At 33.7% G+C, this 24305-nt stretch overlaps 1 protein-coding gene across 3 annotated transcripts in view; it reads right to left on the bottom strand.

Moving 5' to 3' along the window:
• Positions 1 to 24305, bottom strand: part of alpha-Man-IIb (alpha-Mannosidase class II b) — a 239758-nt gene that overhangs the window by 17871 nt on the left and 197582 nt on the right. For all 3 annotated transcript variants that reach the window (XM_018511524.1, XM_018511525.1, XM_018511521.1), the window contains exons 4-5: positions 14518 to 14690; positions 6546 to 6679 (exon numbers count right to left, since the gene is read on the bottom strand). In XM_018511524.1, coding sequence (XP_018367026.1) covers positions 6546 to 6679; positions 14518 to 14690 — 307 coding nt within the window. The remainder of the gene's footprint in view (positions 1 to 6545; positions 6680 to 14517; positions 14691 to 24305) is intronic.

Raw genomic sequence — 24305 nt, 5'->3', positions numbered from 1 at the left:
ATGTATATGTATATATATATAAATATAATTTTATAAGAAATGTAATATGAGTTTATTTTTTAATATATACCATAATAGGTTTATTTTATAAATAAAATTTTTATATTTTATAACAAAAAATAATGTTAAAAAAATTTTTCCTAATTATACAATTTTAATTTTTGGTTTTTGAAAAACCAAAAACGTTCTTGACATTTCATATTTTAAGCTGCATTTTTTTCCAAAGCGGAATACTCGCGAATATTGTTATACGTTCATACATCTCACATCAACTTTTCATTTCTAACTATTTAATAATATTGTTTTATATTTTATTTTACATTATTAGATATAACATTGTTATTATACACTAAGTATAAGCATATTCAGGCCTACATTGTACATGCACATATATCATATACAGGATATAGATAATTCACCGGGAATTATTTAGGCAAAAAAGATCTAGCTTTGATCGCTATAGGCCTGAATACGCTTATACTTATAGTGTTTAATTTTTGTCGGTCCGAATAAAAAAATCTTATTATTGATTGTTATTCTAATAATAAATTTACGTTTTTTTTCTAATTTTAATTCTTGATTTTTCGAAGAAATGTTTTGATCATATTTTAAACCATATTTTTAATAAAGAGTTATTCGATACGCTATTGTTACACGTTATTGTTACGTGTTGTTATTCGTACACTACATGAATTTTTCATTCTTTCAATTTCCGAAACAAATTTTCGGCGAGACTACAAATATCGACAGTGTTTGTAATTATAATGTTGAAACAAAATCCAAATAAAAAAATAACGCATTATCGAAAAATCTCTCAAGTTCGAGGAAATGTTCGTGGTTATTAATCTACGATTTAAAAGCGGTAGTAATGTTAATACGTTAATCGTAATCGCGCGCACGAGCGTCGTTTGTTTGCGTTTTCGACGATTAATGCACGCAATTTATGCACGGTTTATGCACATTCGCGGCAAATCGACGATAGTCGACGCCGGACTTTCGTGTTTACAGCGTGGGGGATTCCGTTTACGCAATCGCGAATATCGCCCCGGCCCGGAATATTTGCGTCGATGCGGCGGTCATTGGTGTAATGCACCCCCCTGAAAATACACGCGTGCACCTGCAATATATCGGATATCCAGTGCAGCAGCAGTTTAGTGCGACAGTTGTTAACGGCAGTCGCGCCGAACTTGGCAATTTAACGTTCTAGGCGCGAACGCGCGTCGCGCTATACATATTCAGTGGCCTAATAATTAGGAGTTAATACACCTGAGCGCCATTATTTCAATTTAATACCACGGTGCCACGGCAAAATCGCAAATGTTCGCACGCCCGCAAAATCACCATTGAGAGACCGACGCGCGTTCCCCCGCGTCGCGACATTCAACGTTGCATAATTCGTGCTCTATGCATTTATCATCTTTGGTCTTAGTTAATTCTACAAACGTCACCTCTTCAATTTTCAGCCGGAGATTCCGGTTTTTTAAACGATTTCTGTGGTCCTCTCTTTCTCTCCGGCCGACCGACGGAAAAAATCTCCGATTAACCGCTCAAAATTTTCATCCACTTTTTTTAAATGCGTGCATTCATTTTTTTCTGGTTTCAAAAAAAAAATTCCTACAGATGAGTTACATTTGATGATCTTTTTTTTTTTAGAAAGAGTGCTAAAAAAAGGATAACAGTTTCGCAAAATACTGAAAAAAAATTCGAAATCCTGTATTTGTTTGAATAGTATATTAAGTATTTTTACTAAATATAAACATATATATATTTATTTGGTACAAGAATATTTATTTGATACAAGTTAATTTTTTTTATTGAGTAAATATTTACTATAAGTAAACACGTTTAGTTAGTACACTATTTAAACAAATATATTTATTAAAATTTAGTACATTTTTTCAATTCGGTAAGAGAGTTATCGATCTTCAAAACACTAGTCCAAAAGCGGCGAATGTGACGGTAACGTCACTGTATAATAAAGAATCTTTGAATGTTATTGATGTGTTTCGCAATAACTGATCATAAATATCAATCTGGGTATTGACAAGAAGATTAAATAATGCATTAAAATAGGGAAAAAAACACGAGTTATTAATTTTTTTAAATAAATTTAATAATCTACGATATATGAATATTTTTTATTATATTATATCTATTTCATTGTGTTGCAATATTTGCAGGATATATACATTTTGCAAATACGAACGAATAAATGAGGAGCAATAGCTCAAAGATAACACATTCTGGTTCGCCAAGCACAAAAAGCGCTCATATTTGTTATGAAAAATTTCGCGTTAGACCACGTGTTTAATATGGAGATAAAAGGAAATGTTCGCGTTCTTCGTTATACGAGGAGGACTATTTAACAGCGGACCACACAAAGCCCGGATATATTAGCGTATACGCGGAAAAGAGGACCGCCGTCGCGTCGTTGCGTACCGCACACAATAGGAGATTCGGTTTTTGTGCCGGCAATGAATATGTCGTCCGTGCAAAAACAAGCTGTTAGATCCGCACGACGACAATTATTTCGTGCAGACGCGCGGACACAGAGAGAGAGAGAGAGAGAGAGAGAGAGAGAGAGAGAGAGAGAGAGAGAGAGAGAGAGAGAGAGAGCATTATTTGGGCGAGAGCAGGCGCGGCAGGCGTGTTGGAGGACTCTCGTTCCTCTCACTTGTACACGCGTTACGCGCGTGTGGAAACCGCGCGACGACAGGTCATAACATGGTGTACGTTTTGTCGTCGCGCCCCTTCGTCCGCTGTTAATGATCGTACGTTGCTCGCGGAAATTTCGCCGTTCGCGTCGCACGCCCGCCGCCGGGCCGGCCGTGTCTAGTACGTCGCGTGCATGCGCGCGATGCGGCGGCTCCGGATCATTCCGAGGCAAGAGATATGCGGTGACAATATTTGTTTCCTGAAACATCGGGAATATGATATGCGAAAAGAGTGACAATTAAATATTACCGAAATGGTCATGTTGTTTCATAAAATTGTACGAAATATTTTCCAACGTTTATCGTAAAGTTATATTTATCACCATTATCGTATGTATATGAAATTATTTCCAAAAATAAAATCATTTCCAAAAAAGGAGGTTCGTTATGAAAGGAAAATGAGCTGCGATAAGTTAAAATATCATAAATTGATAAAATTGCTATAAGGTAGTTGGCCCACTAATCGTCACTTTAACCAAAAAACGCTTGACTTTACAAATTTATATCGTTCAGATTGAGAAGTGAATGATTGTGATTTTAAGTTATTTTAAATCATTTTTTTGTTACGAATAAAAATGTCAATCTAAAATTTTTATACCTACTGTCGTGTTACATATAAATTATAATTGCACGTATATATCACTTATTAGAGTGTGATAGTATTATTATACTATTAAGATGTTGGAGCATACGTATGGCCTCTAATGCATACTGTTGGCATTCCATCAGTATTATTATATTTTTTTCTTTCTTAGAAAAAAGTATAACAATTAAAAATTAGAAACTAAGAATAGGCATTTGAATAGCAATCCACTTAAAGTACTTTTTGGATCAAATTACGAATAATCGCTGTGTGTAAGTGAATATATAAAATTCATTTATTTTTTTACAAAGAAATAAAGATAATTTTGACTATTGTTTTAGAGAACTATCATTATTATAAATTTTCAATAAAACTGTTAATAACTATTTCAACAGAAAAGAATTGTAAATACTTAAGTAGTTTTTATTCGAGTAGTGTCCATCTCTGACGTACTCAGTTATCGACATAGAAATGATCCAGTGATCGACATTCTTTATTTGTTTGCATATCTATTTATTAACTCGACTATGCCTATGACGATTACTGGTCCGTAAAATCTCTAGATAATAACAATTACGGTTCTGATTTTTCTATTTGGATTTTGGATAAAATTATTATTTTATTTACAAGAATTTTTTCGGGTCACCTAGTCTCAGTAATCGACAGGTGTGGCGATTACTCGAACGACTACGTGCTTCGATGAACCCGTGCTCGTCACGTAAAAAAAAATATGAAATTTGTACGAAACAATAATTTGTGATGGTGTAGGTAAAACTGCGATCTTGATTTAAGTATAATTTGACGCTCAATTTATCTCATGCAAGTTGCCAAATATTCCAAATTACACGAGATGTCAAATGGTGTCTCTTAACCTCACAATGAAGCATTTGGTCAAAATCACGCATCGACTCGGTTGCTGCACATATTCGATTTAATCTATAGTGAATTCATATACTTACAAGTTTCATAATGTAACACAACATTGTAAATACCTTGTTGGAACCAATAAAAATATCAACTGGTACTCTGACGATTAATGGGTCAACTACCTTAATAAGAATTGATAAAATTGAGTATCTAATTATCATTCCTACATTCATATTTTACACGAAAAGAACAATTTTGTGCTGAAGTATCTAAAAATGTAGTTAGATTTGAAAATAATTTTGTTGAACCATCAAAATAATTAGTAAGAATCTCAAGCATGATGAGGAATGCTGCGAAAAGTTTTGACATTCTAGTAATCAGTTTGAGGTACATCATACAGCGATTCTCATTTAATTATTTTGATAGTCCAACAAAATATTATTCTTAGATTTAACTAATTTTTTAGATTTTCCAGCAAAACTGTCCTTTTCACGTAAGCTTTATGAATATAAACGTAAATTAGATTATCATACATTAAAAATAATTGCTTTTTTTTTTAGAAAAAATTCAACAACTATCTTCAAAAAAACATAATTAAAAAAAATATCTTTTTATTTGAAAACATTTTCTATAATCAATAACGTTAACAAGAGACGATGTTTATGTTTTATGCGCATAATTCACTGCAGAGAAATTAATTTCCACTATAGTTTCTAATTAAGAGATATGAAATTAAATTAATAATAAGTCCCTCCTTTACGCTTGAGACACGCTTTTTAATAATCGCACGAAAGTAATTCTTTCCGAGCTGTTCTTTTTTCTCAACGCTTTTACAGCTTTTTTTTTTATATTAAGCTTCCGACGTGAATACTCCACAAGACGACCACCGTATTCCACGTTGCACCAGGTCATGGTACGCCTGACCCAACTACGCTATGTTCGCAGAACAGGCACACCTAGTGCCCATGGTATACCTAGCAAACATTAGCAATAATCCTACCGCAGCTATGCGACATACGTACGATAATAGTTATTATCATCCCTTCCCCCTGTGTAAGGGAAACTGTTCTGCCTCGTGATATCCCGACGATACAGCACGCGAGAGCGTTTCCCGTGGAAAGGTAATCAACGCCGACTGAAATTTCCACGAGGGCGGTAAAATCTTTCGTGGTAACATTAAACCGAGTGAGAGCGAGAAGGATCCTTTTCTCTTCATTGCGAGAAAGAGGAGAAGGTTGAGGAGGAGTAAGAGGAGGAGGAGATCGTAATCAGACGGCTGCGAGAGGACGACGAAGAAGAAGAAGAAGAAGAAGAAGAAGAAGAAGAAGAAGAAGACGACGACGACGACGACGACGTGGCGGAGAGCAATTTTCCGTTGAGAAACCTGCTTGCACCCGCCGCGCGCCGCCTTATTACTCTTTCCTCTCTCCCTCTTCTCGTCATAGTCCCGCCGCGTGGCAGGACGAGAGAAATCCTTTCCATCCACTCGAATTTTCTCCCTTTCGCGCAGTGCATCGGTGGAGATCCTTATTGCTTCCTGCCGATCGACACTTGGCTAGCAAACGACAGCCAGAGATATCCTACCTAGCTATCTACCGGTTGCCGGAATTCCGACGTCCTTTTGGTTGTCGATAGAGTTTTAAAACGCGTCGATTGATTTTTATAGCGTCGGAAGGAAGAGAATATTCTTTTTCATCAACTTGTATCCTTCGCGTTTCCGTTCGTTTTTATGGATCCCTTTTTTTTCGCGATTCGGAGTTCAACGAGTTTTATGTACATTTTACGCTTGTATTCTGGTAATTCTCATGTTACATTAATATTACGATTATCCTAATATCAAGATTCTAGTATTGGATTTGATAATTTCTATTATATAGTAATATATACCCGGTATAATGATTGAGAAAAATAAAATTAATATTACACAAAAAGAGCGATTTTGCTGAAGTATTTCGATAAAATAAAAATTTAGATAGATGCAGATCTGAAAATAATTTTATTGGAATATTAAAACAATTATATAGGAAACTCAAGCATGATAAACAACGCGGCAAACAGTTTTGACATTCTATAATAATCAGCTACAGCGTCCTACATGATTATTTTGCTAGAATTTTTCACCGAAAAATAAGTTGAGTAACAGAATCAATCGATATGTAAATTAATATTAGTTTGATATATAAATTAAAATATTTTCTAAAGAAAATTTTAAAATTTAATACCAATCCATTTTTTCTATTAATAATTATAAGTTTATTCGATAGAGTTTTCTCTATAGATTTAGCAGTTAAATTAAACGTTGTAACTAAATACTTTACAGCAAATATTTCTAATTTCTAATTTGATGTTCTGAAATGAGAATATAAGTTACTTTTACTTACCTTCAATGAGTTGGTCTAGCATAGCATAAATGTGAGAAGTCGCTTCGTCAGTCATGACCCAGCCTCCGGTGGTCATTTCCAGTCGACCGTCCTTGACTAATCTTTTTATGACCATCTTCTTCGTCGGGTGAGCACTGAAAATGAAGATAAAACTTCTTATGATAAGAGAAAATGAACTCGAATTTAAAACAAAAAATAGAATTGAACTTTTTCCAAAGATTAGATGAAAGAATATCTTTCAAGTTTTAAAGAATTTATCTGTAGAGAAAAAAAAAGAACGTAAGGAAATAATGTAATATCAAATGTTTAATAATTTAACATAAAATTTTAAAAACGTACAAAAATATATTGTATTTAAATTTTGGCTTGAAAAATCGACTCTAAATTCAGTAATGAACAAAAAATGAAGATTATGTGCGCATAAAATCGATTTGTATTTTATACAGATAATCGTTCTCCACCATAAATGATTAATTCCAGTTCGACTTTAGATCAACGTCGAATTGAATCATTCTCGCGTGACTTGTCCTGACTCGCGTTTGTTTTATACTAGCTATCATGCAATTCGGTTGCAAATCATATTTATCGCTACCGCCGTCGCATTTCAGCCAGCTAGGATTTACGTGATTTGTGCGTCCGAGTGTTATGTACGACCTACATATCCTTCCCTATTCGAAGGTGGTTTCCACATTACGTCGTTTATGTCGGCCATAAAGCCGCCACGGATTCCACCTACTATATGTCTCTCTCTCTCTCTCTCTCTCTCTCTCTCATTCTGTTTTCCCAGGTGGCTAGTAGGTTGGTTTAAGGTCGCTAAAGCTAAGGTGGTTACGCCCAGGCCAAACTGGGGCATTTTGAAGATGAGCTTTCCTCGACGTGGATCTGTTTAAACTGCACCGCCACCGATGCAATACATTTTTTATGCGTCAGATGTCGATACAATTTCCTAGCGTTTTACGTTCTTAGGGTTTCAGTGCATGTCGGTGCAATCAGCCTGATTGGTTTATACAAAATTTTAACGACGAATATTTCGAAATAAAATATAGAATAAAACATGATTATTCTACTATAAATTATCTCATTTTTTTAAATCTTGCGATAAAAAACATAATTTTACTAAATTTTAAGTATTAAAAGAAATTGTCTGTCTATTTAGATTGTAATTTATTAAAATAAATCAAATATGATAAAAGATCTTTAAAAATAAATATGCGCAGAGTATTCAATAATCTTAGAAAAAAGAATGTAATTATTTTTAAACTCAACAAATAGGAAATAGAAAATGGCCATAACGATCGAAGCTAAATCTTTTTAATGCTTAAATAATTCAATGTGAATTTGTATATACTATATGCATATATACTATGTTTGTAGTCATTTGAACTATGCGCCGAAATTTTCGGATTTAAAAACGTAGCTAAATTACTGAAATAAACATTACCATTAAATTTTAATGCTCAATAGGCATCTATTAAAGAGAACTTAATATGCTAGAAATTGTAAATAAATTTATAATATAATTATTTTTAACAAACGTTTATATATAAAGAATGATTGTAAATTACATATTTATCAATTACGCAAGTTGTTTAGATAATTCTATTTTATAATTATTTTTTATTATCTTAATTATTAATTAAGTATTATATTATATTGATTTAACAAAAATTAAATATAATATATAAAAATAAAATAAAAAATAAAATAAAAAATATACTGTAAACTCCAACGGGATATAAAAGTATAGGGCCATTTAGAAAAACATTTCAAATGTATGAATGTTTTATATGTATTTTAATAGTCAATGGTATGAGAGCAAAATCAGCAGTTCTTTAAAAAAAAAAAAACAAGTATATTAAAAATTAAAGTTATATCTTAAATATTATTAGTATACATTACAGGCACTAAAATACATAGTACGATATCTAATCACCATTTATTATTGATTATATCTTGTCGTGATTTTCAGATAGAGTTCCGAATTAAAACCTTCAAATCTTCTGAATGTGTGCCAAGATAATTCTTTTAAAATAAATATTCATGTTTCTCAAAGCTTTATTTTCATGATTGACGAGATATTTTTAATCGGATTTGCGTCCGGATATTGGGAATGCAAATCCATCGATCGACGTCATTTTTACGTTTATGAAAATCTCGTAAAAAGCATGTCTCATGAAAAGCATGATGACAAGTTATAATTAATGAAAATAGTGATTGCACAACATAATAAGTAAATGGATTTTAGTGAATGTAATGTACTTTTAAAATATAACTTTAATTTTTAATATATTCTTTCACAGAACTGTTGATAATACTCTTGTACCACTGACTGTATCTTAAGGCTTTCAATCGAATGTATATGTAGGGAGAAGTTGTATAATACCGGCCGCTCTATGTTTTTGTAAAATAATTTGAGCTAGACTTGATGAAAATAAAAAATACATTTTTATTTATAATTCAAATATATATATATAGATTTAATAAAAGAACGAAAATTATTTTACCCAAAATTGGATACAAAGATTGATAATTAGAGCTCTATAAAACTAGCAGAACTAAATCAGCAGAATCAAATCGGAGTTATCGGAATTTTTAGTACTCATTTTGTACTAAAATGTACCATTAATGGTAATTTTGTATCTTGTGCCATTTCGAAAAAAATTGTGGCGGTGCTAGCTTAACATTAAGTTAGTAGGACCAATTCAAAATAAAAGAAAAGAAGAACAATAATATTAGAAATCAATACGATTAAATTTATATTATTTTGTACTACCAAAAGCAATTCTATATTATGTGTCATTTCCAAGGAAACAGTGGCGCTATTAATTTAAGATTAAGCTGGCAGGACCATAAAAAAACAATACAAGGGCAAAAATAAGCACAACTGAATTTGTACTAATTTGTACCATTAAAAATAAGTTAATATTTTACATGTTTTCTCCTTAAATGACTTTATTAGTATATATATAATACTTACAATCTATGAGGTATTCCACGTCAAACCGGACACCTTTGAAACATCGTTATTTTATTTTTTTTTTAATTTGCTAACCTTCTACAGATAAAAATATGAGACACGTGTTTCGCGAAAAAAATGTGACATTTTTTTTTGTGTTGTGGCGACTCGCCACTAGAGGTCCACAGGACTCACTCGGTTCGCGTAAGCACCGCAGCCACACGAATTCCCTTTAAATAGAAACATCGTTCTGGATTTATTCCAGGCGTCTAAGGCAAGTCCCACACTACATCGCCTTATTGATGAGTCTAGTAGTGTGGGACCAGGACGAAACGCTGCGGCCGACCACAAAGCTTCGAATCAGGCCTCCTTAATGGACATCCACAGTGTATTGACGCAAGTTAGTAAGTTGCAGAAATTCATAAAAAACGTCGCTCGTGCGAACATTTAAATTATTATATCGTCGAAACCATATTAGTCATACAAAAAAATGCAAGAGATCGATTTTAAAGATCATAAATTGTTCTATGTGAATGGGTTATTTTTAATTTATCATTTTCATATAAACCATTTTCCATTTGTTTACAATTTTTATCAATATTTTTCATCATTGACTCATCAATTAAAAAATTTTGTAAAAATATCATCATATTCCCATTTTAATTATGAAGCAACCCCCAAAATTTCAAAATGAAACTCAAATTTTTTAACTATACAGTCAATTCGAGTTCTATTTTGAAATTTTGGGGGTTGCTTCATAATTGAAATGGGAATATGATAATATTTTTACAAAATTTTTTAATTGGTGAGTCAATGATGAAAAATATTGATAAAAATTGTAAACAAATGGAAAATGGTAAATTAAAAATAACCTATCCATAGAACAATTTACGATCTTTAAAATCGAACTCTTGCATTCTTTTGTACGACTAATGGTTTCGACGATATAATAATTTGAATGTTCTCATGAGCGACGTTTTTTATGAATTTCTGCAACTTACTAACTTGCATCAATACACAAAAAAAGATGTCACATTTTTTTTGCGAAACACATGTCTCATGTTTTTATCTGTAGAAGGTTAGCAAATTAAAAGAAAATTCGTATAACAAATCAACCTAATCAAGACTCCTTATAAATCAAAAAATTGGAAAGAACAAGGGCACTAAGAGTCAGGCGCAGAAGACGTCGCGCAAATAATACAGACTACAGGAAGAGATTGATTTGGGAGATGATATTTATCAGGAGACAAATGCATGGACTCAACCTGCAGACGGATATGGAGGGACTTTCGAAGGCCTATCTCCCGATTATAGATAAACTATAAAAGCTCGAGTCTTGTCAGTCGGTGTCGTTCGTACACAGTAATGAGTCCTTCTGGCGAGATTTCTGATCATTTTGTAACTTTCATTTTCTTGGAATTGACTAACGTTTTAATGTTGGATCTTTCCATTTGTTATCTCGAAAAATACTAGCTAATAACTAAAAAGTGACTCACTGTGTCTGATATCGACTGTCCAACATATCAGAAACCGGTTTTTTAATTATTCATGGTAATGTTTGTGTGCGATATGGTACTTTGTAATCGTGGTGAGCGTCCTTATTTTCGGGATAATTAATTAATATTCTTAAAGATTTTTGATGAATTAGTTTCTATGTTCTCTAATCGATGTTTTCAACATTTCCTTTTTTTTCATTTTCCTTTTTTCCCTTTCTTTTTTTTTGTGTTTGTTTAATTCTGGCATTTAAATTCTCGATGTAAGGGAGCTCACCATGACAGGATAACTTTTAGTTCATATATGTTAGTTTGTGTTTGTTCTGAAAAAGGCTCAAAAGTGAGCCGAAACATGTAAGCGCGTTTAGTGAATAAAGAAGTTTCACGCTTCATAGGTGTATTATTTGCGCGACGTCTTCTGCGCCTGACTCCTAGTGCCCTTATTCTTTCCAATTCTTAAAAAAAAATAAAATGACGATGTTTCAAAGGTGCTCGGTTTGACGTGGAATACCTCATAGATTGTAAATATTATATATACTAATAAAGTCATTTAAGGAGAAAACATTTAATGAGAAAATATTAACTTATTTTCAATGGTACAAATTAGTACAAATTCAGTTGTGTTAATTTTTGTCCTTGTGTTGTTTTTTTTTATGGTCCTGCCAGCTTAAATTTTAAATTAGCAGCGCCACTGTTTTCTTGAAGATGACACATGATATAGAATTGTTTTTGGCAGTACAAAATAGTACAAATTCAATCGTATTGATTTCTGATATTATTTTTCTTCTTTTTTTAAATTTTAAATTGGTCCTGCCAGCTTAATATTAAACTAGCACCGTCACGACTTTTTTCGAAATGGTACAAAATTATCATTAATGGTACATTTTAGTACAAAATTTCTGAGTATTAAAAATTCTGATAAGTCCGATTTGATTCTGCTGATTCGGTCCTGCTAACTTTATAGAGCTGATAATTACCAAAAAGCGAGGTAAAAAGGAAAAGGTTAGAATTTAAGGTTGAGGAAAAATTATTGTGTAGTATTGGCTAGCAATAAATTCAGTAGATTTTTAGGTGAAAATGACTAAAGATATAGCGAAAAGTCATTAAAATTTTAAAAGTCTTTGTAAATTATTCAGATTTACATGTATCTCTTACGTATAAAATTATATGTATATAATGTTTTCCTTGTAAACTGTAACGTTGTAAAAAATCACACGTATGTACGTATGTATGCATGTGTGTACGTGAATATACATTATACACATGATTCTTTGAACGTTACAGTTTAAGGCCAATATTTCATGTATCAATAAGGTACAATAAGGTTTTTTGAAGCCCTTTGATTGGCTGCAGACAGAGAGGTTCTCGGATCTCTCTGTCCTACAGCCAATTAAAAGACTTTAAAACCGACATAAAACATCGGCCTAAGAGTTTAAAATATCTCATCTTTCATTCCATCGGCCAACCTGTAAGATTGACCAATGGAATGAAAGAGATATTTTTGGATATTTTGCACCGTTCTATAAACAAAATGATCATATTAATGCTATTTTCTTACAGCTGATAAACTAAATATAGTGTATATAATGCGATAAAATTATTTAATTGCCTGAGAAACAAGAGATCAGCTCTGAAAGATAATTTTTGTCCAAAACACACGCTGTTAACAAAAGCTGTCCTATTCGCTACGATTTAGTAATACACGGATTATGATGTATAAAACAATAGGACGCATCCTTTTGTGCACGTACAGCGCTATCATCTAATGGGATAAGTAAAAATTACCTTTGGTCGATATTATAAACTAACCAGTACTATACGACTTTCCCCTATATTATAATTATTTATCGTTTTTTCACTGATATTGCTCTTCAATTGGGATTGTATATACCTGACAATTCGTAAGCATTCGTGTTTCCATTCCCATTTTTTCTCAATGATGCAATAAAATCATATCGATTCGAGCGGCATGACTAAACCTTCAAGTAAAAATTACTTTTGAGCAAACCTGCAGGATTCTCACATTCTGTCTCTAACAACTGGAAGAGAGTAATGAAAGCGAGCTCCCCAGTGAAACTCATCTGGAACTTATCATTTTATCTGTTCTCTTTCCCTCTCTTTCTCTCTCTTTTCTCGGAATCCACTCGTGACATTTCTCCGTCTTCTTCATCCCTACTTCATCCAAGGCTTTTCCGCGGCTCGTTAAGAAGAGAACTGCTACTCGCCGTTGTTCTCGGGTTTCCGCTTCGTTCTTCCAAGCGCCAAGTGACTCGAGAATCACCACCATCCAGTTCCCGATACGATCGCTCTCACCCTCCCGGCCTATTTTACAACAATCCATTTCCGAGAGAGGTGCTTGCGTGCGAACGGTTTATTTAACGCACGAATGCACGGACAAACGTTTGTCTTTAATTAGAATAGAAATGTAGAAACCAGTGTCAGTATATATAGAAGCGTTCTCAAAAGAGTGGAACATCGTTGATAGGAAGCTCGTCAATCGTGTCACGAGTTTGAATTTCGAAAATAGACAATGAACGTTGCGTTACTAAACATGTACAATTATTCGAGGCTATAAGTTTTCGTTTATACAACGCTTTATTTGAGAGTTCCATTTTATAGTTTCAGGAAAAGCTCACGAAATTACGAGAAAATCCGTAGATTAGCACACAAATACACTGGTGTTTGTCTTTAATTATAAATGCAGAAGTCGATATTCGTATTAATAAGTCACCCCTTAAGAGAAATATTAATTATACGTCGTGAATTCTGGGAATTCTGTTAGCTTTAGAGGAAATTTGCACGGTGTCGGTTTGAAAATTTCATTAATTTGTATTTATTTTCTATAATACCATCTAATTTATTATTATTTACGTTATTCTTTCTATTAGGAATGCACCAGATATCGGACAAGTATCCGGTATTATCCGGCACTTTTTTACTATCCGACCGGACAGCCGGATATTATTAGTATCCGGGAATATATCAGATTAAAATTTGATATCGTTAAATTGTTGATTTTTTTCTCATACAAATAATGTTCTAGACATAAGTATGCATATTCATAATGCTATAATATCAATTATACATTGTTGCAAAATTATGATCTTTTTCTCTATATGCTTTTTTTTTAAGACACTTTCTCGGAATCTAGTCGGATATCCGGAAAATGTCGGATATTTGACTCGAGGAAATTTCCTTCGCGGATATCCAATCGGATATCCGATGTTACATTCTGTCCGGATATCCGGTAATTTTACGATCCGGTGCATCTCTACTTTCTATAATCTATACTTAACTATTTATTATGTATATATATATATTAGCTGTATTATTATTATTATCATATTAGCCCTCAATATTTAAACATAAAAAAGGATGAAATGCTCGTTTTATGTAAATATATTATGATTTGAAGAAAATGTTTCGATGCATTTTCTGACATGAAGTATTTGAAGTGTTTCCTCTCTTTTACTCGTAAATATTGCAAAACATTTGATCGCGTATGCACATAGAATGCACTCACCTGTCCCACCATAGTGATAAGAACGAAACCTCGCTCCAGATAAAGGTCATGTTCGGCCATTGTTGCAGCTTCGAGACCATGTTATTTAGGATGCTCCTCGTAGAACTGTGGAAATACTGCTCGAACGTCTTCAGCCATCCCGGATCGGTGTGACTGTGAGGCACAAGGATAACCTGCAACAGAGAAACGCGATACCATCGTGAGTTTTATCAGAAACGTGCCACAAATAGTAATATGCCGGGGCGTATAGGTTAATGCTGCCTTTCATAAAATATTTAGTATAGCCGGAAGCATTACTAAAAAGATCCTTGGTAAAAGCGATAATTAAATGTAAAATGCGGAAATTTCCTGTATTCGAGTGAATATAATTTCAAAAATCTTTAACATAAAATTAAAACACTTTATATTTATTCATTTATTTATTTATTTATGCGTAATCTTATCTATATTATTCCTATTTTTTATTAATTTATTTATTATTTATTCTAATCTGATTTTTGTGTCGCATTAACATAATTATATCCAAGAACAACATCTCGAGTTGTTTTCTGATAAATTATACGGCTCGATTTTTTAAATTAATCAAAAAATTAATTAAAAGCGGCTGAATTTTTCGAACGAGGATAAATACTCGTTATCAATGAATTTGATGTTTTCTATTAAAATTAATGGACAATTTCTGTTATTCGCTAATCATTAAAGACAACATTAGTAGAATAGAACTTTACTCGATGATGCAATCGAAATAACGGTGCTATCTCGTCAATATTCTATATCGATGGTCTAATTCTCGTATTTATTAATCAGAATCTTTCAAAGTGATCTATTATCGAGTAATACAATCCAGTCAATCTCGATTTTCGACAGTAACAACTTGCTAACATGGGGATTCGTTAATTAGCTCGTGCAACATCGACATCAGCTTGACGATGTTGATAACGACAATGTAATTGATACACTGTGCCGTGCCTCATCATTATTAATCTGCATTCGCAGTTGAGAAATGAACCGGCAGAGACGATTAGCGCGAGATTTATTAGTTTATCTCTATGAACTCGCGCTCTCGGTCGCATTTAAAAAGAGTGTTTCAATCTGTCTCGAGTATCGACGTGTCGATATTTGAAGTGGAGTGCGAACGACATTCCTCTTTTTTTCTCTTCCTCCACTCGACCACTGGCGGGTGTGTGCGCCAACGTGCGATTTTTTTATTGCTGCTCACTTTGTTGCTAATACTTCGCACTGGAATGCAATTAAAGCGCGACCGGATTTTTAAATCGCGAGAGTGAGCCCGAGAGTGAATCCGATGCGATAGACTCAAATACTTTTGCAATACATTGCTCCTCTCTTTTCGTTGGAAATGATAATTATTACAACGACAGTTTCATCAGATTGCAAAAATTAAAACACGTTGATGCTCATGCATATAGGTACGCAAGAAGCGAGATTGTACGATTACTTCGTGTGCAATCTCATGTGATCACATTGGCTGGCTAATTCATGTTCCAGTTAAAGCCGCACGATATTACGTAATCTTCTAATTCATAATCGATACTCGATTCGATCCTCTTTCGTTATATATTCATACAGAGAATACTTTGATAGGTACACGATAAGTTCGATCAATTCTAGATAACCGGTCGCGATAACTGTCTCTTCTCTCTCTTCCCCCCCACCCCCACCCTCCCCCGGTCTCTCTTTCTCTGTAATGACATGGAATAGTGGAACGACAATGTCAATATCGTGTAATTGATATACATACTGCTATAGCAAGTTAATAATTCAAATGACGTGAGATATAACGTCGCCACAATACGACACAATACGAGCGATTTATTATGTGTTGTCGGCGGTGAATTTACGCAATTTAGGACGCGTCAGTAGACGATAATGCCTCTAAAGTTCCAAGTTTACACTTTCTTCGTTGTACGAATTCGGAAAAGTGACACTTTTGACAGGTATCCTTTTGCATGATAAATTACATGAATTATTTTCACGCGATTACTCGTATTACTTATAAATCTTTAATTCTTGTAAATGAAAAAAATGTCGCAATATAAAATATTATGACATACCTAATATAAAAAATTGTACGCGGTAAATTATAATGACACTTTTATTTTGACACATCGCTACCGAGAGGAAATAAAATTATTATGATTGTTATAAAAAACACAAAATAAAATATGATTAAAATAAATTAAATATGATTATATACTGCATTTTTGATTCTTAATTAAAATGTAAAAAGTTTTTGACTTTTTTCGCAGGTTTTAAAAGTGTAGTCTCGATGGTCTCTGGAAAGAGTAAATAGATACGCTTCGGTTTTTCGTTTCGCGAGCGCAAGTACTTTTGGCGAAGCTGCAGTCGGATATTTGATTTGCAAAGCTACACAAGGCGGCGTAAATCTTTTAAGCGGGAATCAACTCACAGCGGTAACTGTCATTAGTCGTCGTCCCTCCGAGCGTTTCGACCGAGCTCTGCGTTTTCACCGAGATTTCGGGCTCTGGCCACCGCCGCCGCCCGCGCCGCCGCTGATCAAATTCGCGTCTGCCTTAATTTCATTTCGCGCTCACTACGCGGACAAATTGGAACGTTCTTTCGCGCGGAACGCGCTCCCGAATTTGCGAAAGCTCTCTCGTTAATCAAAATTCGTTTCGCTGGCCGTATCCCGCCTGTCGCGTCCGTCTCTCTTCCTCCTCCAGGACGACGGATGATAACGTTATTTCTCGGCGCATTGTTTATCGCTGATTATTTTCTCTATCCAATGTTTATTTTTTCAACAGAAGGACTATTTTTTACAAGTGATAGGGATTACAATTTTATTTCATCATTTGCAACACTATTTTAGGAGAATGAACAATATACCTAAAGTTCACGAAAGAGCAAATTGATGTTCTGTAGATATTAGGAGAGAATATAGAGCCCTACTTCGCCCTAAGTTTCATTTAAATCAAAAAAGTATTACAATAAGAAAAAGAAAAAAGTCTGATTCAAGAGCAGGCAAGTAAATTTTTTAGCACTTCATAATTTCGTATCAATGTCTTTCGGCTTGAGAAAGCAATCTAAGCGATGTATTATTAGTTAAAAAAAAGTTTGTTATTATATAATAAGTTACTTTAAGTAACAGTGATAATTTGTTCATTGTTGTAATAAAATGATCAAAATCAAACGTGGACAGGGACATGAGATATGTTGGCTGCAAGTCAAATATAAATGACAATTTCTTATCTCAAGTAAAAGAGTAGCATATACGGTGTCTTTTCGCAAGAGACACCGAATTCATATTAGTCCGTGCGAAAGTTCTCAGCTGTTCGAACGAGAAAAAAAAGGACAACACAGACGAACAGTCACGAGACAGTATACTGACGAGCGTAAAAAGTGGCAACAAAAAGCGGATAATAATTAGAGATGCGTTATAAACTACATCTATTTATCGAAATAGGTATCAAATAATCCGACAATGCAGTCGAGCACAATACTGCCACGGTGTAACCCGTTAAGGGAATGAGATGCAGCCGCTGTATTCCGCTAAGAAAATTAAACCACTAGATTGCGTATATTTTAAATTGTATATTTGAAACAAAAAAAAATCTTGTAAAATATTCGAGAAAACAAATCGTTTTCTCCGGGTCAAAGAAGAGAGAGAAGCTCGAGAGACAGACTTACTTATCCTCTGGCTCTGGTCGCGTGAAGTGGTGTCTGTTAACGCGCTCAGTAATAAAAGATTTTAATATTTGCATACGTTGAGTAAATTATTGGCATTGGCCACATATAACCATCTTAATCCCATAAACCAACTAAAAATATTTCTATATTAAAATAAGGTAGAATTAAAATAAATACACTCTTATTTTTCAACAACATTTTGCTATTTGATCATTACAAAATAACTTTGAAAGATACAATTTTTACTAAGAAGTACATATCTACTATCTAATTTTTATTTCTGTTACTTTTCTATTACGTTTTTATTAATTTTAATATAGAGTTTATCATAGAAGCAGTTTATACTGTGATATGTACCAATTCACCCCACATATCGGGGCAAGTTAACTACAATACAGCATGTCCATATTTCATTTAATGCGAAGAAACTATACAGTGTATAGAACCATTATTGGTATGAAAATGTAGAGAAAGGTTCTCTCTATCATATTGATATATTTTAATAATAATAATTAATTGCTTAAAAAATTTAATGCCGCAATTGTGAAAACTGTGCCAACGAGATCCGGTCTCCCCTATTTGTTCATATTGTGCATATGATCTTCATCGATTAAATAATAAATTTTATTTATCAAAATTTCTGACATTATTTTAGGACACAAAAATGTAATATAAATTATTTTTTATAATAATCATAATAATTATTAAATTTATCAATTTATTATGTATTTATATTATAGATTATTATAATGCTAACTTATTTCCGTTTTTTATAAATGTATTATTTTTCTCATCTTTTTTATAAAATAATATTATAATTTTTATAAAATTTATTTCACAAAAATATAATTAAAATTTTTTTTATTTTGTATATAATAATATAATTTGTAGTATTAATGTCAAGCGACCCTGCACATGTAATTATTCGTGTCACTTTTAAAATTCTGTAAACACAAATCCTCATTTTTACTCGTATATACATGTTTGCCTTTAAAGATATACATACATGTATATACATGTATCTCACAATCAGTGTATTTAATAAACAACGATCAAATAATGAGATTGCATAATATATTCTACATTCACAATATGTCTATCGTATACATATACGGACGGTAATCTTGATCACGACCGTAGTCAAGGGCCAAGAGCGACGCGGAATCTATTTCACAGGACAAATAAGCGAAGTTGTCGGCAAGCTGCAGGCGGATACTCGGCTACATACGAGACGCACAGCAGCCAGGGCTTATTGGTATGCATGAGACAAGCGCATCGGGTCATAGCGCCCCTTTAATACACCCTCCCTCGCCCTTTGCCCTCGTCTGTTCTCACCGGTTCACCATCCACGGCGTACGTAGGACCATCTCCGTCCCCTTTACCCCCTCTGCACGACCCTCATGTACTTTGTCACCTCGCCGGTAACTTTGCTAGCTACTTGCTCGAATCGCTATTATCGTCCTTAACCGCGACACCGAGCGGGAAGATGGAGCGTGTACGAGGGGAGTGCCCTCGCCTTGGCGCGCAATCACACAGCCGCACTGATATTATACCCAAACGCAGGGACCGAATTGGAATTCAGATTGAAGCGTAAGGGAGCGTGTCCCGGCCGGTGCGGTGGAAGCAATTGCTGCCTGCACCGTTAATGGCATCGAATATTAATATCGGGACAGTGAGATAGCACGATACCGCATCCAGGAGTGTAAGAGAAGTCGACTGGACTTATCGGGCGATCAGGATGATCCTCCTAGAGTAGGTCGATCAGACTTTCAAATTGGGAAATCGCGCGATCGTTCGGATTTATTTCTTCATCTCTCCGCACACGACAGGAGTACCGGAAAAGTAAACGCGATGGCGGAAAGGTAATATCGATAAGCGAGGAGTATACGAGGAGGACCGTAAAGTTTCGCGATCCAACACAAGCCACCTTAAGTGGGATCGGTCGCGTGGGAGTGGTCGATTTAACATAGGCGCTGCTTCATTCCCGTTCCAGCATTGATCGAGGCATGCTCGTAAAAAGTGCGATGCGGATAAAAAATGGAGATGATCGGGGTGAGTTTTGATGTACGACACTGACAACCAACCCTCATTTCATTACGTTGTATCTATCGTTGGTCGACCGGATAGGCGACTGATGGTAAGAGACGTGATATTTTTCCCCGACTCGCCTTGGCTTTTTACGAGCATCGGTCATATAACTGGAAAGGAGGAAGATTACGAGAAGAAGGAGAGGGGAGGGGGGAGAGAGAGAGAGAGAGAGAGAGAGAGAAGTGCGGAAGAGAGAGAGGCGCATCTCATCTTCTGCGGGTAACTCATCATGGATGATCTTGCACGACGCGAAATTGTCAGTGTGTTGTTTGCGCGTGTTCTACTTTTTTTACGAGTCGCTTCCAAGAAAGTACGTTTCGATCGAGGTTAATCGAAACCCTATTCCATCGTACTCTTCGAGAATACGAATTTAAGAATCTCGTTAGAGTGAAGTTACAATTGGTTTGGGAGACAAGATTAACGTCTTCGTCTACGTTTGCGACGAATTCAAATGCTTTTTCTTGATTTTCGCAAATATAACACATGAAAAAAAAACTTAACTTGTTTTGATAGTTAATATTAAATCTACATTAAAAAAAAAATCTATTGCAATAATTGAAATGGTGGATTTAACAAAATATATACATATCAGATATATTTATTAGTTAAATATTCTATCAAATGTTCTAGTCAAGATAATCAGAAATTCAGTCACAATTAACCAAAATTCTGATTTATATTCATTCAGAATTCATTTTGTTTACATTTTCATTTGGCATATCCAGAATATTTATCTTGGTGCAGCTTAGCCGTTTAAATAGATCTGATTAAAGAAAAAAACATTATACAAAAAGAATAATTTTTTCTAATTAAAATATATCAAGATTACGTATGGATAAATATTTTTCGTTTACTTTTGCAATTTATTAACTTTTCTGTCTTCTATTTCTTTTCCATAACGCTATCAAAAGGAGCCTGGGGGGGAGAGAGAGAAAGAGAGAGAGAAAGAGAGAGAGAAAGAGAGAGAGAGAGAGAGAGAACGAAACAAACAGGCATTTTAGGTTTGTTTGTTTTGTTATTTCTCTCTCTTTCTTTCTCTTTCTCTTTCTGTAAAACGCGACACGAAAAAAATGTGTTGCAAACGCACAAGTTCATGTGTTTTTTCGTTGATCTCGTTATTAAGACTAAAAATTTAGTCAAGGGACCATTAACACTATAACAAACCACCGAACTTTTCGAATCTCCCAACGGTAAAGACTAAACTTTGGGAATATGTAGCTACTAACTGCAACTTCTATGCAGTTTCGCGGTAACATATAAATAACTCTCTTAAGAAGTTCGCAACATTACATACGCCATAAAAAAAATTGTTAAGTATAATCACGCTTTGCGCAGACTTTATCTCCCATAAGTAATAATAACAGTTATTTGAAGTAGTTCCTTGTTAAAAATTTTAATCCTGGTCTTGTATAATATAGCGTCTATTTAAACCAATATTTCATCATAAATTTTACTTCTAAATTTTGTTGCAAGATTCTTTTACATGGAAGAAATAATTTTACTAAATTATCTAAAAATTTAAATAGATTTTAAAATCATTTTGTTGGATCATCATAATAATTATGCAGGAAATTTAAATACAATGCTGCAAAGAATTTCGATATTTTTAAATAATTATGTAAGATGATCAAGCAATCAGCTTGATCGTTTTACATAATTATTTTGATAATCCAATAAAATTTTCAGATCTAATTAAATTTTCAGATACTTCAGCAAAATTTTCCGTATATTATCTAAAAAAGACATCGTATTTTACCTTTTGAAACATTATAGGTAATGTTCATCACAAAAGGTTTTTTAGCTGAAATAGTTACTATCATTACTTTTCAAATTGTGATCCTATCTGTCATTTAGCGGATGATATAAATATTCGCACACCACAATTCTGTTTGATCTGGAAAGAAGAAATGTGCCATAAAATTGGCTTATTTCTTCTGTTTCTCCGTAGAATGCAAATAATTCCGATTATTTTCTCGGGTGAGACTCGCCACTTTGTTCGAGGATTTTGAATGTATATATCTGGATTGTGCTATTTATACATCGACCGAGTATGAAATAGTGTCGTCGAAGGAATAAACAACGCGACCAAGGGAACAAATACGAAGACGCAAAAGTGGAACGCGCGTTAAAGTTTCCACGTCTTAGTATTCCACTGTAAAGTAGGTAATAAACAGGATGCAAACATTTCAAAAATGTATGTTTCCACTTTTTATCTTTTACGAGACAAAGACCAACAATAAGTATACCTCCCACAGTAGTGATGTGAATTCCGGCATCTGGAATTACAATAGACTACTTTTTGCTAAATATAGGGTAACCTCTGGTATATACACCGCACCTATCAAAAACTTAATTTATTAAGTATTATTTACTATGTTAAAAATAAACGAACTATATCAGTAAAAACTTTGTACTGTCTACTACTATGAAAAAAATATTAGAAATCCGAAATATTTAGTTTTCGTATTAAAAAATAAACTTTTTGAAATCTTGCATTTTTGCTATATATAGATAATAGGTGGGATATATGGCAAAAATGCAAGGGTTTCAATAAACTAAACAAAGAATATGAAAGCAAAGCACTTGTATTTTGCTATATACAACATGCTTTACTATTCCTCTACACGTATGTGCCACGAAATAACCACTAGGTATTTTACACGCCCTACAGTAATCATTTTATGTAGATTACAATTTATGATGGCGTTACTTATTACAGTGACAAATCTATTCAACTCACAATAATTTCATTAATATTAATAGTAAGAAGCTGAAATCATAACACGATACTAATATAACATAAAGGCATGTAACAGAGTAGTTGCGAGAAAATTACCCCCACCCCTTCTATTTTTTCTGACTTCTGCGGCGTAAATCCCAGCGCGGCGTATATACCGGAGTATATACCCTATCGACAGTACATCAATAAAACATATCGTGATTGAAAAATTGCATTGTTTAAAGAGAATTATTGAAATCTCCCTTAAATTTTTTATATATGTTATATTTCATATCATTATTCTTCTTGAGCTTAGTGATAAAATAACGTTGGAAAAAGATTGTAATTAAAAGTATCCAAGAATATACACAATTACAATATTTTTCATCCGTTCGCTAGCGATATGGATAAATTGGAAATATACGCTCTAAATATATTCAATTTTTCTCAAGTCTTTAAACAAAATTGTAGTTTAGAAAGACGTTGATATGCAAGTGTGAGACCGTGACTCATTGCAAAATTAAAAAGTAGTCTTCGACATTATAATAGATGTTAAATCCGTATATTCATAGTCCGTAGTATCTTACGCATCCTTGCATTTATCACAAGGTGTCGTGTGCCCTTTTGTATGGCTGCGAGGAATGTCAAAGAGGAAAGGGGGGCAAAGAGGAAGAGTGGTATGCGCGTACAAGCGGGAAAATGTGCACGTTCTTTGAGAAACCGTAACACTGTCGCACCACGAGAGAAAAGCGCGCGGGAAACCTCGTTAATAAACGAATCTCTCGAATGCCTGAGATGATACATTGGCATAATTGGTTTGTTGACGCAAGACATTGGCTTTTACTTTGAAGATTCCATGGACCAGCGCGATCCGAGATGTCACGGATGTCAATAGCTCACATTTTACGCAAATCGACGTTACACGTATTATATGCTGTGTTGCACTCTAAAATTCTATTTGAATTATGGAAAATGTTAAATAAAACTGACAATTTTTAATTAATTTTTACAAGTTTTTATTCAAAGGAAATACTGTAGTTATGTGATTTTAAATTATATTAATTAACAATCATATATTATCAATATAAACTATAGTTTTCAAGAAAAACAAAACCCTTGCTATTCGATATCTGTCGCAGGAATAATATCGAATAGGTTTTTGCTTATATTGATAATAATATGAATATTAATTATTACAGTTTTTTTATAACTAAATAACTTTTTAATCAAGACTTCAAAAAATATCGAACATACACAATAATATTCACCTTAAACAATGTATGCTTTCATGTATTATAGTGTGAAATTGAGCCTA

The sequence above is a fragment of the Trachymyrmex cornetzi genome, unplaced genomic scaffold, assembly GCF_001594075.2.
Source record: "Trachymyrmex cornetzi isolate Tcor2-1 unplaced genomic scaffold, Tcor1.1 scaffold376, whole genome shotgun sequence".
NCBI classification, from domain to species: domain Eukaryota; kingdom Metazoa; phylum Arthropoda; class Insecta; order Hymenoptera; family Formicidae; genus Trachymyrmex; species Trachymyrmex cornetzi.
Note: the sequence above shows the minus strand (reverse complement) of the source record. Positions and strands in the feature narration are given on the sequence as shown.